This window comes from Prionailurus bengalensis, chromosome C1 (assembly GCF_016509475.1).
Source record: "Prionailurus bengalensis isolate Pbe53 chromosome C1, Fcat_Pben_1.1_paternal_pri, whole genome shotgun sequence".
Taxonomy (NCBI): domain Eukaryota; kingdom Metazoa; phylum Chordata; class Mammalia; order Carnivora; family Felidae; genus Prionailurus; species Prionailurus bengalensis.
In genome coordinates, this window is record NC_057345.1 from 12,544,910 (window position 1) to 12,561,046 (window position 16,137).

At 60.3% G+C, this 16,137-nt stretch overlaps 1 protein-coding gene and 1 long non-coding RNA gene across 2 annotated transcripts in view; one reads left to right on the forward strand and one right to left on the reverse strand.

Annotated features, from left to right (window-relative positions):
* The window catches only part of ARHGEF10L (Rho guanine nucleotide exchange factor 10 like), a 142,638-nt gene that overhangs the window by 61,149 nt on the left and 65,352 nt on the right, over window positions 1–16,137 (forward strand). The window contains 9 exon segments of the mRNA XM_043573887.1: window positions 4,264–4,339; window positions 4,342–4,379; window positions 7,259–7,367; window positions 9,830–9,936; window positions 12,073–12,150; window positions 13,176–13,355; window positions 14,424–14,540; window positions 14,936–15,028; window positions 15,616–15,789. Coding sequence (XP_043429822.1) covers window positions 4,264–4,339; window positions 4,342–4,379; window positions 7,259–7,367; window positions 9,830–9,936; window positions 12,073–12,150; window positions 13,176–13,355; window positions 14,424–14,540; window positions 14,936–15,028; window positions 15,616–15,789 — 972 coding nt within the window.
* On the reverse strand, window positions 3,923–5,582 carry LOC122480002. The gene is made up of 3 exons (XR_006296498.1): window positions 5,148–5,582; window positions 4,599–4,802; window positions 3,923–4,284 (listed from the first exon to the last, which is right to left on the reverse strand). It is a non-coding gene; the product is annotated as an uncharacterized LOC122480002 (long non-coding RNA).

The following is a 16,137-nucleotide window of genomic DNA, read 5'->3' on the forward strand; positions in this document are numbered from 1 at the left end:
GCGGTGGCCCGGGTACCCCAAGCATAGGAAGCAACCCCCCGGTATTGCTGTTTGTGCCCCAGTGTGGAGTCCCACGCAGGGCTCAGTCCCCCGACCGTGAGATCATGACCAGACACTCAACCTACTGAGCCCCTCCGAGGTCTTTTGAGATGCCATCCGTGCGTTGGTTTCTGCCTGGAACACGGTTCATTCTGCTGGCTTCGTGGAAGGAGCCGGAAGCCGAGAGGAGGACGGACTGCTTCCTCCTGAGACAGACTGCTCCTCCCGTTTGTTCTACAGAAGCCAGCAGAAAGCAGATTCTACCCATGCTGAGATTTGGGGTTTAATGGGAACCACTCCTTACAGGCAGGCCCTGCCCGACCAGAGGTGACTGGGTCCCTCTCAGCCTCTTTGTGAAAAGACGCACATGACAGACACCCAAAGGTGGTGCAGGGAGAAGGCAGGGGCCCCAGGACTAGGCTGGGGTTATGGCACCCCATGTCTTTCCTAGTGCATCCTGCCCCTTTCGGAATTTGAGGATCCCCTCTGGGGGAAGGCTGCCGGCCAGAGCGGCACCCACGCCTACGAGTCCTCGAGGAGCCTGGGGGCGGAGCAGGTCTCTCTCGAATGTGGTCCTGTGGCCGGGCCTCCGTGGGCCGGGCCACGGAAAATGGCCTTGGTATCTCGCTAGGATGAAGTTAAGCATCTATGATACCTACCCTGTGCCCAGTCGTTTCTCAGGGTGCGGGCAGGGGGAGCTCGAGGCCTGGGCCAGCCCTTGTTCTCAGCCTCTGGCTGTCCCTCCTGATCCCCCTGGGCCGCTTTCCCAGGCCCCTGCCACACATTTCTCAGAGGGCAGGAGGTGTGGAGATGCTGAGTTTGGGCTTCCCAGTGCTGGTGCTCAGTCTTATATAAGCATCAGGACCACGAGGGGAGCTGATTGAAATCACAGATGCCAGGGCCTCACTCCCAGGGACTCCGGCTCATGGTTTGGGGGTGGGGGTGGGAGCCTGGCAATTTACCTTTTTTTTTTTTTCAAGTTTATTTATTTATTATTTTTTTAAATTTTTAAAAAATGTTTATTTACTTTTTGAGAGAGAGAGAGAGAGAGAGAGAGAGAGAGAGAGAAAGAGACAGAGAGAGACAGAGTGCAAGCAGGGGAGGGGCAGAGAGAGAGAGCGAGACACAGAATCCGAAGCAGGCTCCAGGCTCCAAGCCGTCAGCACAGAGCCCCACGTGGGACTCGAACCCACAAACTGTGAGATCGTGACCTGAGCCGAAGTCTTGCGCTCAGCTGACCGAGCCACCCAGGCGCCCCCTCCCTGGGCTGGCCCTCACCATGGCCGGGCCCCAGGGGAGGAGTCTCTGGCGGCCGACCATTAGCGTTTGTCCCTCAGACCCTCAGGCGAGGGGCTTTGGACCCTTCCTCAGCAGACAAACAGTGTGACAGAGTTCTTGGAATTTCTAACCAGGAGGACTTTTTGTCTGGCTGAGGGCCACGGCCTGCCTGTTCACCAGACAGCAGGCCCCCAGGGAGGTGAGGGTTGTGGAGGGACCTTTCCTTTGGCACCTTGCCTGCTGCGCTCTGCCCTCCTGGGCCGCTTGGGGCCCACCTGCTTTCGTGCCTGGCACCGCCGTGGCTGAACGTTCTGGGGCCACCGCTGCTTGGCCGTGTCTTGTGTGTGCTGTGGGGCATGGGGCTGCAGAGATCTGGTGGTGTTTTGCCCTGTCCTTGGAGTCTCACGGGGCCTAGCTTCCTGTCCAGCTGCAAGCTGTCCCTGCTTCAGGTGTCTTAGAAGGCCAGCCCTCAGTGGGTGGATTTTTGCCAAAGAAAGTGACCGAGGGGTCTGCAGAGGGACCCCCTCAGAAGCACCTGACCCATATGTAAGCAGGGGCCTGATCCCATTATGTTAACAAGTACCTGCTGATGGCCACCCATGGTCCTTGGGATTTTTTTTTTTTTTTTCTAACCAGTTGTGGATTGGGCTGCATTGGATTTTTCCTTTTCCTGACTGTGACCTCTTCATAATTAAGGTTACCATGATCCAGCTGGCCAGGGCACTGGGCAGAAATGCCAGCTCTGACCTCTGACCTCAGCCTTGCTCACTCCCCTGCTCAGATCGGACCAGTCTGCGATTGATCTCTGATGCGGGTTCTTCTAATCCTGAGAGAGGCAGAGGGGAAGTGCAAAACCAGGGGCTTTATGATTTTATTGTGTCAATTTACAGGTGAACCAGGGCTCAGGACAAACCCCAGCCTCTCTCCAGTTGTGGGGAGTCTGAGTAAGTCTCAGAAGGATCCCTGTCCTGCGATTTCTTTCTTTTTGTTCTTTAAATTTTTTTAAACATTTATTTATTTTTGAGAGACAGAGAGAGACAGAGCATGAGCAGGGAAGGGGCAGAGAAAGAGGGAGACACAGAATCTGAAGCAGGCTCCAGGCTCTGAGCTGTCAGCACAGAGCCCGACGCGGGGCTCGAACTCACGGACCGTGAGATCATGACCTGAGCCGAGTCGATCGCTTAACCGACTGAGCCACCCAGGTGCCCCCTGTCCTGCGATTTCTTTGCATTGACAATAGAGAGCCTCTGCGTAGTGTGGTAGAGTTTACAAAGTGGTTTCCTGTGATTTTCCTGATACCCTAAAGTGGTTGGTGTTATTTGGATTAAGAGTCTCATGGTATTGATCAGAGACCCTAACACAGAAGTGTAGAGAGGCTAAATGATATGGTTAGGGTCATTCAGCCAGTAAGTGGTATACAACTCAACATCACACAAGATTTGAAAGAACATACATCGTTCTTCTGTCCATGCATCCATGCACCCATCTATTCATCCATCCAAGCATCCTTCCTTCTATCCTCCCTCCTTCCCTCCCTCCCTCCCTCCCTTCCATCCATCCATCCATCCATCCATCCATCCCTGCATTTCTCCATCCATCTATCCATCCATCCATCCATCCATCCATCCGTCCGTCCATCCATCCATCCTACCAACTATCCACCCATTCAACAAATATTGAGCATTTATAATCTGAAAGATAGTGTAATACTATCTTCCATGTTTTGAGTGCTTGCTAAGTCTTGGGGTCTACACGTATTTCCCATTCCATCTTCTCAGTAACTCTGTGAAGTGGTTATCATTCGGGCCGCTTTCCCAGTGAGGAAGGTGTCCCTCCGAGAGGTGAAGACACTATTCCAGGTAGTGAGCAGGGGGTGGCGACTTGAACCCAGGCCCGCCTGCCTCCAGCGCTCCTGCTCGTGGTCCCCTTCCTGGTCTACTCCAGAAGTAGTACCTTCTTGGGGTTCTGAATGCTTCACCAGATGTCAGTGTTGCTCACGCGTTTGAATGTCTGTGTTTGTCTCTCCATCCATCCGTCTTCCCAGGTGGCGTGTAAGCTAGTCAGCCACCCCTCCTTCCATCCAGACGCCCACCTGCCCTCCATCCGTCCGTCCGTCCGTCCGTCCGTCCGTCCCTTGCTCTGTTTGCCCACTCCTTCCTGCAGCGGCGTGCCAGAGTCCGCTCTTCCTAGCTCACGAGAACTAGGAACCAATTGCACGCTCTTTCTGACTCTGCATTCAGCGACGTCACACTAGTGGCTTGAAATTTGCCACGGTGGCGTAGTGACATCATGGAAAGCCAACAAAGCAGGGGTCTATTTCCTGGAGAAGCGCGTGTTAAATATTTACCGGCACGGCACTGCTTCCATCCATCCCCTGGTCCCCCCGGGTTTTTATCCATCTTCTTGTTCATCTGTCCGTCCATTTACCCAGATCTGCAGTCCTCCAGCCAAGTTTATCCATTTGCTCATCCAGCCATTTTTCTGTCTGTCCATCCAACCACTCATCCCTCTGTTTATAGTCCATCCGTCTGTCCAACCAGCTCTCTGTCCATTCACCCGTCTTCCTGTGCATTGCCCACGCACCTGCCCATCCATCCATCTCCCAAACTTGCCAAGGACCTCCTGTGTCACCAGCCCCTCGCTGGCCCCTGGCACATGGGGGGATGCCTGAGACACAGTCCTTGTCCTCTAGGCACCGTTCCCCTTCTCTGAGCGGGGCCGGCTGGTCCCCTGCCCCTGGCCCCCCAGCAGCCAGGACTCCCAGCCCCCGCTGCCTGCGCGTTGGGGTGGGACGCTGCTGGAGCCGATCCCCGGCGGGAGCCATCCCCAGGCCCCACGTCCCACCTCACCTGGTCTCCTTTCTCCTCTGTTGTCCTGTCTGTGTCCTCCCGTCCCGCCTGCTCCTCGCACCTGCTCTCCTTCTGCCTGGCTGCTTGGGGGCTCCAGCTTTCTCCAGACCTGACTAGGCTAAAGGAGAGATACGCCAGGACTAAGAGAGACATCTTGGCTTTAAGAGCCGGGGGAGAGACGTGCAGGCGCTGAAGCACAAGTACGACTGTAAGGTACTGTCTGTCTGTCCCCCGGCGGCCTGGCAGGGGCCCGCCCCGACGCCGGAGCCTGGCCGCCTCTCGCACCTGTGCCGGGACCGGTGGTGCCGGCACCTGCTCCTTTCCACGTTCTCGCCTCTCTCTCCGAGTGAAACTGTCACTGTGCCAGAATTCCTGGAGGGTGGGCTGGGCTGGGCTGGGGCGGTCTGCAAACTCTGGGGTCCTCAGAATCACCTGGGTGCTTTGGAGAATGCAGATTCCTGGGCTGCACCCCCAGAGATGCTGATTCTGTAGGTCTGGACCGAGGCCCAGGAATCCGCAAATCTGGTAACTGTGGCGGTGGGTTTGGGTGACGCCTGGAGAGATGTGAGCCTTAGTGAGTGATGCTGAGCGTTCCTCCCGCCCTGAGCCGTTCAGAGAGATCCAGGGTAAGGAAGTCTGTAGGAGAAATCACAACACTTTGGTCTTAGATGAGACCCAGACTTCTGGATAACGATGACACCGACAGCAGGAACTTCTCTTAGTTGAGCACCTACTATGTGCTGTGGAGGCCTGCAGGCCTGGCTCCGAATCCCCGTCCCACCACTTCCTCTCTTTGTGATCCCGGGCAGGTCTCTTGACCTCTCTGAGCCTCGGTTTCCTCACCTGTGAAATGGGAGCATTAACAGTACCAGCCCCCTGATAGATGTAAAGATTAGGTGAGCTCAGATCTATAAGGTGCTCAGTGCTGTGCTTGGTGTGACCTAAGAGCTCAGTGGGTGGTGGCCACTATTACTTACACACCTGACTGTTTTGTCCCCAGGGCATCCGGGTAGGCAGCTGTCTTACTGCTGTCATTTAGCATCAGTGAGGCTGGAGAGAAGTAACTGGCTGATGGTCACAGCGCTGGTCAGTGGCAGAGCCGGGATTCAAACCGGGGTCTGCTGTCCATCCTGTGCCACGTCCTGTTTCATCAGAACCCGAGGCCTCCCCGGAGGGGAGGGGGAGGAGGAGGAGGAGGCGGCGGGGGAGGGGAGGCACTTTATAGTTCCTATACACACGCCTTGGGGGGCCTGTGACCTGAGGGGGGCAGGTTTATCTTCTCAGAAGGCGAAGGCCCCGAGAGGAGAGGGAGCCTTGAAGGGAAGATTCTATGACCACTGTTCTTGCCCTGGCTGTGACTCTGGAATCAGACGCCTGGTCCAGCCTCTGCACCGTGGTTGATGGTGGGGACACCTTCCGGGGTGTTCATTTGCTGCTCTTCTTTGCCCGGGAAAACGGCAAGAGAAGACCGCTTTGGGAGTTTGTAGGATAGCCACCTGCCCCAGCTTTCTTCCGGGAAGGAACTGGGCTCAGAGCAGAGGTTTCCAATCTGGGGCTTGTGACCCCTCCCAACCCCCAGAGGAGGACGAGCATCTCTGTGTAGTTTCTGGGGTCGGACATCCGTGCTTCTCCTTAGATTATCACAGGTGTTTCTGACCCCCGAGCCCCACTCCTAGAAGCCAAGAATCACCACTGAAGGAAGAATTTTACCATTTCCATGCAGGGAGGCGCCAGGGGACTTCCCTTTCCTCCTGCGGGGTGTGTGGGGGGGGGGGGCGAGGGGTGTTTCCAGAAGTCAGCATTGTTCCTGAAAAGCCACCACCACCCCGTGCCCCAGGCCTCACGCCCAATGGGTTTTTGGCAAGGCCGGCTGCTCGGGGCCCTTCCACTGGGGACCAGGGGGTTTGCTTGGAGGAAGGTGATAGCAGGGACCAGAGTCCCCCAGGGGAGTGCTCTCTGCCTTCAGCAGAGAGTTTCAGGAAGGAAAGAGTGTTCTAGAACTGCGCTGCCCATTATGATAGTCATGTGGTTCTTTACGTTTAAATCAGTTACAATTAAATATAACCGGGACTTCAGGTCCTTAGTGATGAGAGCCACTTTTCAGGTGGCCCAGGAGTAACTGGTGGCTGGTGGACCCCCTGTGGGCACACCGAGAGTCCGCATTTCCATCACTGAGAAAAGTTCTGTGGGATAGGGCTGACTGTGTGTCGGGGAAGATGCCAGGGCTGGGGGCTGGAGGGGCAGTGCAGAGATAACTTCTGGGACAGCGGCTCCGTTTGCGGGCCCCGGGCTCCCCCAGTGCTCAGCTCGCGGCTTTCCCCTCCTGGGCGCGGGTCTTCTCCCGCCTCACATCCTGCTTTGCCTGCCGCGAGGTGTGGTGGCCGCGGTCCGTCCCCACGCCGGGGAAGCTGTGCTCGGCTCCGTGGCAGCTCCGGCCTTCCCTCCCCTTCCCGGGCCTCGGCGCAGTCAGAAACTTGGCTGCTTTGGGGGGCAAGGGACGGGGGCCTCACTTGGGTTTGGCAGATGGGGTGGGGGTGTGAACTCCCTTCCTTCCGCTTGCCCCCAAAGTAACCGCTGCCGTTTGCGCGGATCACCTTACTGTCCTGCGTGCTTCCCTGGCCCCCGTTAGTCCTCATAGACCCTGGCACATCTCAGTGAGGAAACTGAGGCTCAGTGAGGCTAAGTGACTTGTCCCGAGAGGCGCGGCTGGGATTTGAACCCAGGCCTGGCGCTCCAGGCCTCGGGTCTTTCCCCTGTGTCATGCCACTGCCTTCATTTGACGCCTACCCGTGCACTTTGTCCCGAAGGGAGACATCGGGTTAAGACCTCCTTTTGCCAGTAAACAGGGTTCCTCCGGGGTGATCTCCAGGGCACAAATGCCCCTTCTCACCCCTTCCTGGGATGCATTGGGCGGCGTTGCCTGGCTGTCCCCCTTGGCCTCTGCCGCCCCGTCCCTGGGAGTGAACGGGCCCTGGGGTCATGATGTGCGCGGGCCCCGGCTGGGAGGCCTGCGTGGGGCGGCGTGGCCCTTGGTGGCAGGCGTCCCGGGCTCTCCTTCGGCTTCTCTGATGAGCCCCTCTGCCTTTGCTCAGATGACCCAGCTCATGAAGGCTGCGAAGAGTGGGACCAGGGACGGGCTGGAGAAGACGAGGATGGCCGTCATGCGCAAAGTGTCCTTTCTGCACAGGAAGGACGTCCTCGGTGAGGCGCCGTGGGCCTGGCTGGCGGGAGGGTCAGGACTCGGCTCTGTGACAGCGGGGACGGTGGGCGAAGTCACTCGGGCTCTGGGCTCCTTCGGTGGTCGGAGTCCTCTCTGGCTGGTCCCAGTCAGTTTCCCACCCTCTGGCAGGCATGGTCTACCTCGTTTTGGGGGCCCTGGGGCCTCTCCCTTGGTCTGGGGCCCAGCGGCCCTGCCCTTGGTCTCTGTCCTGGCCGTCTGGGCCCCCCGCCTCTTATGCTGTGCAGCTTACCCGGCCTCATCTTTGGACGCTCCCACCCTTTCCTTTATCCGTCACTCATCGGCCCGGCAGCCGATACTTACTGAACACCCACTGAGAGCCGCACCCCTAGCCGGGTGCAGGGCCACCAAGATGAACGAAGCAGCATTTCTTCCAGGAATATAAACAGGAAGTGACGGTCAGAGGCGGACAAGCAGTGGTGGGGAAACGTGGCAGGAGCAGGGAGCAGTGCAGTGTGAATGAGCGGTCAGGGAAGGGCTGGGAGCAGGAGGACGCGGGTCAGTTAGGTAGCAGGGTGGGGGGGGGTGAGGCAGGGAACAGGAGCCAGCGTGTGCAAAGCCCCGGGAGTGGGGAAGTAGGAGACATTCGAGAAATGATTGTCGTGATCGTCCACATGTATCGGGGACTTACTGTGCGCGAGGCAGTCTCTTACGGTCTTTGTGGTTCCTTGCTCAATCCTCATCAACACCGGACGGTACGCAGGGCTGTCCTGTGTCCATCTGGAGACGAGCGAACAGGCACAGAGTGGCTCAGTGACTTGCCTGGGGACACACAGGGACAGAAAGGATAAAGCAGAGGCTTCATGTGGCTGGAGTGAGGGTCCGGGAGACCAGTGAGAGACGGGGGCCAGGTCAGCACAGGCGTTCAGGCCAGGGAGGCCTTCGAGACTCTGTGCCCTCTTGAAAAGTTGTGTGCTTTACCTTCTCTGTGCCTCAGTTTCCTCATCTGTGCAACGGGGCTGCTGCGGCATCTGCCTCAGGGGCCGGGGTGAGAGTGAGCGAGGCAGTGCATGGAAAGAGCCTGGCACGGCTCCTGGCTCCTGTGTGGCAGGTGTAATTCTCAGTGGGCAGTCACTCAGTGGAGTTGTGTGCAGCTCTCTGGTCTGGCTTCAGATCCCAGCTTCCCGGCCCCCTGGCTGCAAGACCTTGCGTAGGCTTCTGCCCCTCTCAGAGCGGCAGGTTCCTCATCTGTGAAATAGGCTTATTACTCCAGCACTGCGTGAACTTGGCACAACCCTGAACCTTTGGGAGAACCCCGGTCCCCGACCGGGGAGCGGATGGGCGGAGGGGTCCTCTCAGACTCGGTGGGGTGGCCTGGAGGGTGGACAGGGTGACAGGCCGGTTGGCCGCGAGCGGTCCCTGGTCACCCTCCCCACCCCCAGACTGGCCAGGCTGCCAGCGGGCTCTCCCTCGGCCCTCCCCCGCCCCGCCCGCCGGCCCAGAGCCTTCCCCAAAGTGACCCTCCCACCCGGGTGTTATTAATAGCCACGACAGGGCTCGGATCACTGGCCAAGAATGTTGCCCGGTGGCGCATGGGGGAAGAGGAAGCCGCGGGGCCGGCGGCTGGGGTGGGTGCGGAGTGATGCCCGGGGTACCATGTGGGCCAGGCAGGAGGGCCTTCACCACCCCCACCCCCACACTGTCGTCCGCTGTCCCTCCTCCTCCTCCTCTTCTGTCTCCTGTTCAGGTAAGGGCCCGCCCGGGTGTCCCTGCTCCCTCGGCCCCCTGCTCAGGGGTCGCTGCCCCTTCTTTCTGCTCAGCTTCCCCACGGCCACCCCCACTGGGTGTCAGAGTCCTGAGCAGCTAGGGTCCCATCTCCCTGTGCCTGTGTCTCTCTTGTGGGGGCAGAACCGTCCAAGGCCAGGTCCCTGCACTCTGCCTGACCTCTCTCTCTCTCTCTCTCTCTCTCTGCCTGATCCTTGGCCTGTCTCCTGCTCTCTGTCCGAGAGCTGCCTCCACTCGGGTCTGCATCGCCCAGTTGAACTTTTTCCCTTTGGGTTTGTCTGCATTAGTTGTGATGAAAACTTGAAAACGCACAGCCAAAGAGCCCCATTCTTCTTGGGGCTTACTTTCTTCCCCCTTTTGGGCATCCAGAAGAAAACTATTTTTAGTGCATAGTGATGGAGACACGGGCGGCCTGGCTTACTCCGCGCCAGGAGTGGGCGGGTCTGAGCAGGGACAGGGACTCTGGCAGAGCTGATCGGGCGAGCTGGAGGCCCCGGACGCGCTGCTCTGTGGCCCCTTGCTCGTTCCCGTTAATTTACGGACCGACCGATCTAGCAGAGCACAGCAGTGAGTGCAGCTTGTGGGCTCTGACCCTGTGCGGCCCCAGGACCCTGGCCCAGGGTGGTTCCCAACTCCTGGGGGGCTGAACAGTCTAGGTCATCCTCGCTTGCGTGTGTCACCAGCCCATCTGACTTTGCAGGTGACTCGGAGGAGGAGGACATGGGACTCCTGGAGGTCAGTGTTACGGACATCAAGCCCCCGGCCCCGGAGCTGGGCCCCATGCCAGATGGCCTGAGCCCTCAGCAGGTCTGTGGGTAGAGTGGGGTGCCGGGGGTCTTTGGGGGCAAAAGGGGTGGTTGGGGACCCCGCGGGTCTGGGTCTTGAAGGGGAAGGGGTGAGCGGGGCCTCCTGGCCGAGCCTCAGCTCGTTCTCTCCTCACCTGCTGCGCAGACTTCCAGATTGGGCCCGATAGGTCCCATGCCGTTGTCCCGGGGTGGGGACGGGGGGGGGGGGCAGCATTCAGAGCCTTTTCTTCCCACCCCCAGGGCGAGAGCAGCTCCTGCTTAATCATTTCACACGGGAGATGTCGTTTGCAGGGAAGACCACAGTGACAGAGGGTTGGAAAGCATTGAGCTATTCCAACTTGGGAGACTATGGAGGGGCCAGCCCACCCTCCATCTCCCGGCTTCTCCCAGGCGCCGGGGGTCTTTGGGCGATACCTCCCCTCCCCCGAAGTGTCACACGGGACCAGGACCCGGGGGCTTTGCTCCGGGCCTCAGGCACAGGCTTCTTGCCATGAGGCATGAAACGGCGGGGGAGACCCCTGCCTTCCCCCGGTTGTGGGGACACTGAGTGAGTCGTGTTGGGGCAGCAGGTGCGAAAAAGGATTTGCCCCTCTTCTGGCTGGCAGAGGAGATGCTTGGCCTCTTTTGAAAACCAGGGAGAGGAGATGTGGTGGCCACACCTCACGTCTCAGGACGTGAGTCCGTCCGCCTGCTTCCTTCTTTTCTGTTACCCGCCTGGACCCCCCTGCCCCCAGCACTGAGGTGGTGACCCCCTGCCCGCGCGCGGCGAGTCCCCGTCAGAGCCAGGCGCGAGCCCAGGCTTCCGGCTCACAGTCCCGCCTGCTCCTGCTGGCATTGGCCGCGTCTCTCTCCTCCGGAGCCTCTTGTGTTTCCCGGTCAGGCAATATGAGTTACTTTGGGCCAGTGGCTCTCAGCCGAGGTGATTTTACTCTCCAGGGGCATTTGGCCGTGTCTGGTGATGTTTGTGGTTGTCGCAACTGGAGGTCCTCCTGGAATCTAGTGGGTGGGGGCCAGGGATGCTGCTGAATATCCTACAGTGCACAGGACAGTCCCCGACACACAAGAGTCACTCGGCCCCCAGTGTCTATGTGCTGTGGTCGAGAACTCTGCTCTGGGAACGGCTTGGGCACCTGGGGATCGGTGACCGTGACAGTGCATCTGGCTGTGGGGCGGCCTGAAGGACAGTGGGCCTGGCCCATCCTGCGGCCCTGGGGCTGTGCGGGCCGTAGTCAGGCCTGGGTCCCAGGCAGGGCTGTGGGAATTGCTGACAGAGGTGTGCTAGGCGGGAAGGAGGTGTCCAGAGGGGCAGGGGGAGATGGTAGTGGCTGGATCGATGCCCAGGACGGCCGTGGGGGCACAGTGGAATCACCTGGGATGCTCTCACCACCCCCTCCCCCCCGCCCCGCCCATACCCAGGTAGTGCCCTATACCGACTCAGTCGGAATGTCTGGGAAGGCAGCTAGGTGACAGCATTTTAAAGACGCCCATGTGATTCCACTGTGCAGCGGGGTTTGCTTATGCACCTGCCCCCTCTGTGCTGCTGGGCCCAGGCGAGGGCTCCCAGCCTCTTGCCGGCCAGGCTGCACCTGAGGGGTGTGTTGATGTGGGCCGAGGAGAGAAGGGGCCAGCGAGAGGGGGGCTGGGAGGGACTGGGCTGTTTGGCCTGTGGTGGAGCTCACCTGGTGGGGTGGAGAGTACCCTGAGGGATCCCATCTGAGGGAGGGGGGTTGGTTAAGGGTTGGAGCTACGAGGGGTGGGAGCTGAGATCTCTGTTCCGTCCAAGAAAGAATTTTCTCCCCCATTTGTCCCAGGATGTGGGAGGCCACCTGACCCCTTGGAGGAGGGGTGGTGACTCCCTATGCCTGGATGTACGCGAGGAATGGCCTGGTGGGGGCCTCGAGCCCAGCACCCCACACCCCCCATCTGTAGGCGGGGCTCTGGAGGGCAATGCTGGCCTGCGGGCCCCGGTGGTCCCAGGAGCGGGCTCTGGGAGGGACGAGTCCCTTCCGTCCTGCAGCCCCTCAGCTCTTCCGGCACCAGGACTCCTTATCGGCCACCCGGGGCCTCTGCACACATCGGGTGCTCCCTCTGTGCTATGGTGGGTGCGGCCACTGACTGTGTTTTCTGGCCCGGGCAGGTGGTCCGGAGGCACATCCTGGGCTCCATCGTGCAGAGTGAAGGCAGCTACGTGGAGTCTTTGAAGCGGGTACTCCAGGTACAACTCCGGGGGCCTCTGGGGAGACAGCAGGGAGGACCCCAGAGGGACACACTGTAAGGAGGGTTCGTAGGGAGGTTATGGGCAGTTTTAGGGGGAAGGGGCCACAGGCCAGCGCTTTTATGGGGACAGCAAGCGTTCCTGATGCCTGGGAGTTGGCAGGAAGACTGCATTTCTGAACCAGAGTCGCGGGTCTGTGAAGTGAGGTGTGCCCTCTAGAGTAGAGGGCGTGCGGACCCTTCTGGGCCTGGAAGGGACCGTGCTTTCCTCACCAGTCCGGGAGCCCCGGGCCAGGGGCCACGTCTCCCATCATCCGGGATCATCCTGGGCCCCCCCACCCCCGAGGCTGGAGTGGATGCACCCCCTCGTGCTCTGTGAGTGCTCATGTGACTGGAGTAACCCTGCCGCCCCGGTCTGTCGTCTGCACTCCCGAAGGGGTGACTCCTCTGGGGGTGCTGTGACTCCAAGACAGGCCAGCGGGGAAGGGAATTGTTGGGGGTCGTGGGGTGTCGATGACACCGTCCTCTTGCCCCTTCTGAGTTCGGAGCCACACAAGGGCAGCCCGGGTGGCAGGCAGGGAGAGATGACAATATCACCGTGTTCCTGATGGCTGGGGGTGTGGCTCTAGGGCTGGGGGCCAGGGGACTTGCCAGAGGGGCATCGCCACCACCATTCCATTTGACACACGGGCTCAGTCACGGGCAGAGCTGCCCAGGGCCGGCCTGGGCCTCGGGGCCTGCCTCCACGGGGCTGTTTGCAGGCGGCCTCTTCCCCCAGCCCAGTTTGACACCTAAGTCACGGGGGTGGGTTGTGGGTGGGCAAAGAGGGGCCAGGAGTGTTACATTCATGGAGACCCTTCCCAAAGGACAGTGAGGAGTGAGGGATATGTGCCCTCCCACCTCCTGCCTCCGGGAAGGTCCACACATGGCCTGCTGAGTTCTGATTGGCGGGGCACCTGGGTGGGAGGGGCTGTGGCCTGGCCCTGGGGTGCTCACCCCGCTGCCCGCCCCCCCCCTGCCCCGCAGGATTACCGCAACCCCCTGATGGAGATGGAACCCAAGGTGCTGAGCGCCCGTAAGTGCCAGGTGGTGTTCTTCCGCGTGAAGGAGATCCTACACTGCCACTCCATGTTCCAGATAGCCCTGTCCTCCCGGGTGGCCGAGTGGGACTCCACCGAGAAGATTGGGGACCTCTTCGTGGCTTCAGTAGGTATCCCAGACTCTCTTTCCCCAGCCCCACCAAGGTGAACACCGCAGCCCTGACCCGGATGTCATCCGGGCCAGCCTCCTGCCTCCACCTGGTCACCTGTCCAAGCCGACAGGGTCAGGGGGAAGCAGGGCCTGAGTCTGCCTGGCCCAAACTGGGGTGCACGTGACAGCTTCTAGTGGGTCCTTGGAGATGTCTGCGGGCAGGGTGCTGGGGAAGCCAGCTCACTGTTCTGGCCCTGCTGGGGCGGCTGGTCTGAGTACTCATAGGGTGCTCACCCTGCTGGTCCGAGTACCCACAGGGTGCTCACCGGGCTGGTCCGAGTACCCGCAGGTTGCTCACCATATGAGATGCTTTCGCATCCCATGGCCTTGGCCCCCAGAGGACTCTATGCTACAGGGCAAGGGGCAGGTGCACTGGCTTGCTCTCCAGGAGGCCCGGCTGGGTCCCAGCTCAGTTTTGTAACCTTGGCCAGCTCCAGGGCTCTCTCGGGGCTCAGGCCCCCCATCTGAGGGGGGACTCTTGGTTTTTCAAACTGCAGTCTGTGAACCCCAAAGAGATTTGTGGGGGGTGGGTGCATCAAGTCAGTGGATCTGTTTTAGATCATGGGGTTCTGCTAAAAGGAAAAAATATATGTGGTTTTGCAAACACCAGCATTCAATAGATCTGATATCCCGGTCAGTGTGGACAAGGACCTGGGGTCAGGAGTGGTGTCCTCGGGGCTGGAGGCCCAGGGCATTTTACTTCCTGGGGGTGGTGAGGAAATGCAAAAAGGGGCATCGTGGCTGCCCCCACCTCTGTCCCTTCTCCCCTCGCCTTCCCGGGTCACCCTGCTGGGAGAGGAGGAGGGTCCCTGGTCTCTCCTTAGCACCGCCCCTCCCTCCCTGGACCGTGGGCATCTCTCCACCCCTCGGAGCCTGGGTTCGTCCCCTCAGCGGGGCGACAGGTCTCCTGACCACAGGGCTGGTTGCGAGCCTCCGGGTACCTGGCACCGAGGGCAGGGGTGCCGCCCGCCCTTCCCCTCACGTCACGGTGACCCTCCCTCCCTGCCCCCGTGCCCATCCCAGTTCTCCAAGTCCATGGTGCTAGACGTCTACAGCGACTATGTGAACAACTTCACCAATGCCATGTCCATCATCAAGAAGGCCTGTCTCACCAAGCCTGCCTTCCTCGAGTTCCTCAAGGTGGGCCCCTCTCACGGGTTTCTCAGGAGGGAGAGGGCCCTGCGGCCCAGCTTCGGGTGTCACATCATCGCTGTGGCCTGGATGCCACCCCCCCTTTCCTTTGGGACATCCCCCGTCCTGGGGGGAGAGGATCAGTCCCTCTTGCCCCCCAAGAGGAGGGTGATGACAAGGTGGACAGATGTGTAAGCGGCCTGGGAATCTGGAGCTTTGTCAGGTGGAACAGGAGGCCAGCGGCCTCTCTCGGATGGGCGAGGTGACGGGCGGGTCCGTTGGGGGGGGACCTGGCCCTCTTGGGGCTGTGCTCCTCCCTCGGGATTGGCTCGGGTGGGGCTTCAGGTTGTGGCTGGGCCCTCGCCGCGGGAGGTCAGCGGACGGCTCCGCCCCTTCTCCAACAGCGTCGGCAGGTGTGCAGCCCTGACCGCGTCACGCTCTACGGGCTGATGGTGAAGCCCATCCAGAGGTTCCCACAGTTCATCCTCCTGCTTCAGGTACCGTGCGGGGTTCGGGCTGCCATGGACCTGCAGGGTGCGGGGGCAGGAGCCCAGGCGACCGGAAGGGAGTGACAGCCTGTGGCCTCCCAGGGCCTGAGGGGTCCCGGCAGTGGGGAGTTGCTCAGTCAGCTGGCTTTGGCCACATCAGGCTTCCAGAGGGAGCGCTGGTCCCCACGCGGGGCTCCCGGAGCTCGGAACCCCTTCCCTGATCGCCCAGGGCCCTTAGTTGGGGTGAGCCGTCACCGCTGGGCTTGGCGGGGGGTGGGGGTCACCAGGCCGAGGGCCGCCCCAGCACTTTCTTCTCTGTCCTCAGAGCTTCCAGCTGAAGGAGGGAGCTCTCATCTCAGGAAACTGCTGATCAGTAAATTAGGGATGGATCCAGAGGTTTATTTTTTTTTTTCCGTTCATTAGCTATTTCTGGAGTCCTTACTCCACGTTCGATACCATCTGTCCTGGCCGAAAGCTGGGCACCTTCAGATCGGGTCTCTGCAGGAGGTGGGAGGGTGAGGCCTTGACCCCAGGCCAGGGGAGGAGGGTCTGCCGGCGTGCGGTTCTCATTCCCGGCTCTCTCGGGGTCCTGGCAGGACATGCTGAAGAACACCCCCAGGGGCCACCCGGACAGGCTGTCCCTGCAGCTCGCCCTCACGGAGCTGGAGACGCTGGCCGAGAAGCTCAACGAGCAGAAGCGGCTGGCCGACCAGGTGGCCGAGATCCAACAGCTGACCAAGAGCGTCAGTGACCGCAGCAGCCTCAACAAGGTGAGTGCCAGGGTCCCCCCTCTGCCCCCCCCTCCCCCCCCCACCTGCACGCCTTTACCTGCCCTGCAGCCTTTATCACCTGTCACTCTGCCTCCTCCTCTCGGCCACCCACTAGATGGCAGTGTTCTCCGAGGGAGGGATTCCTGGCTCCCCTCTGAGCCCCGCAGACCTAACCCCGAGGATTGGGGTCTTGACCGCCTCCTCCCCATTCATTACCATTCACGTTATTTTAGGATAAAAGCCGATTTTGTCCACCAGTGTCATTGCCAGGAAAGACACCAGAAATGAGAGTCTAGCATCGTGCTTGACACAAGTAGGCTATGGAGTCAAGAGTCTGGTTTTGAATCC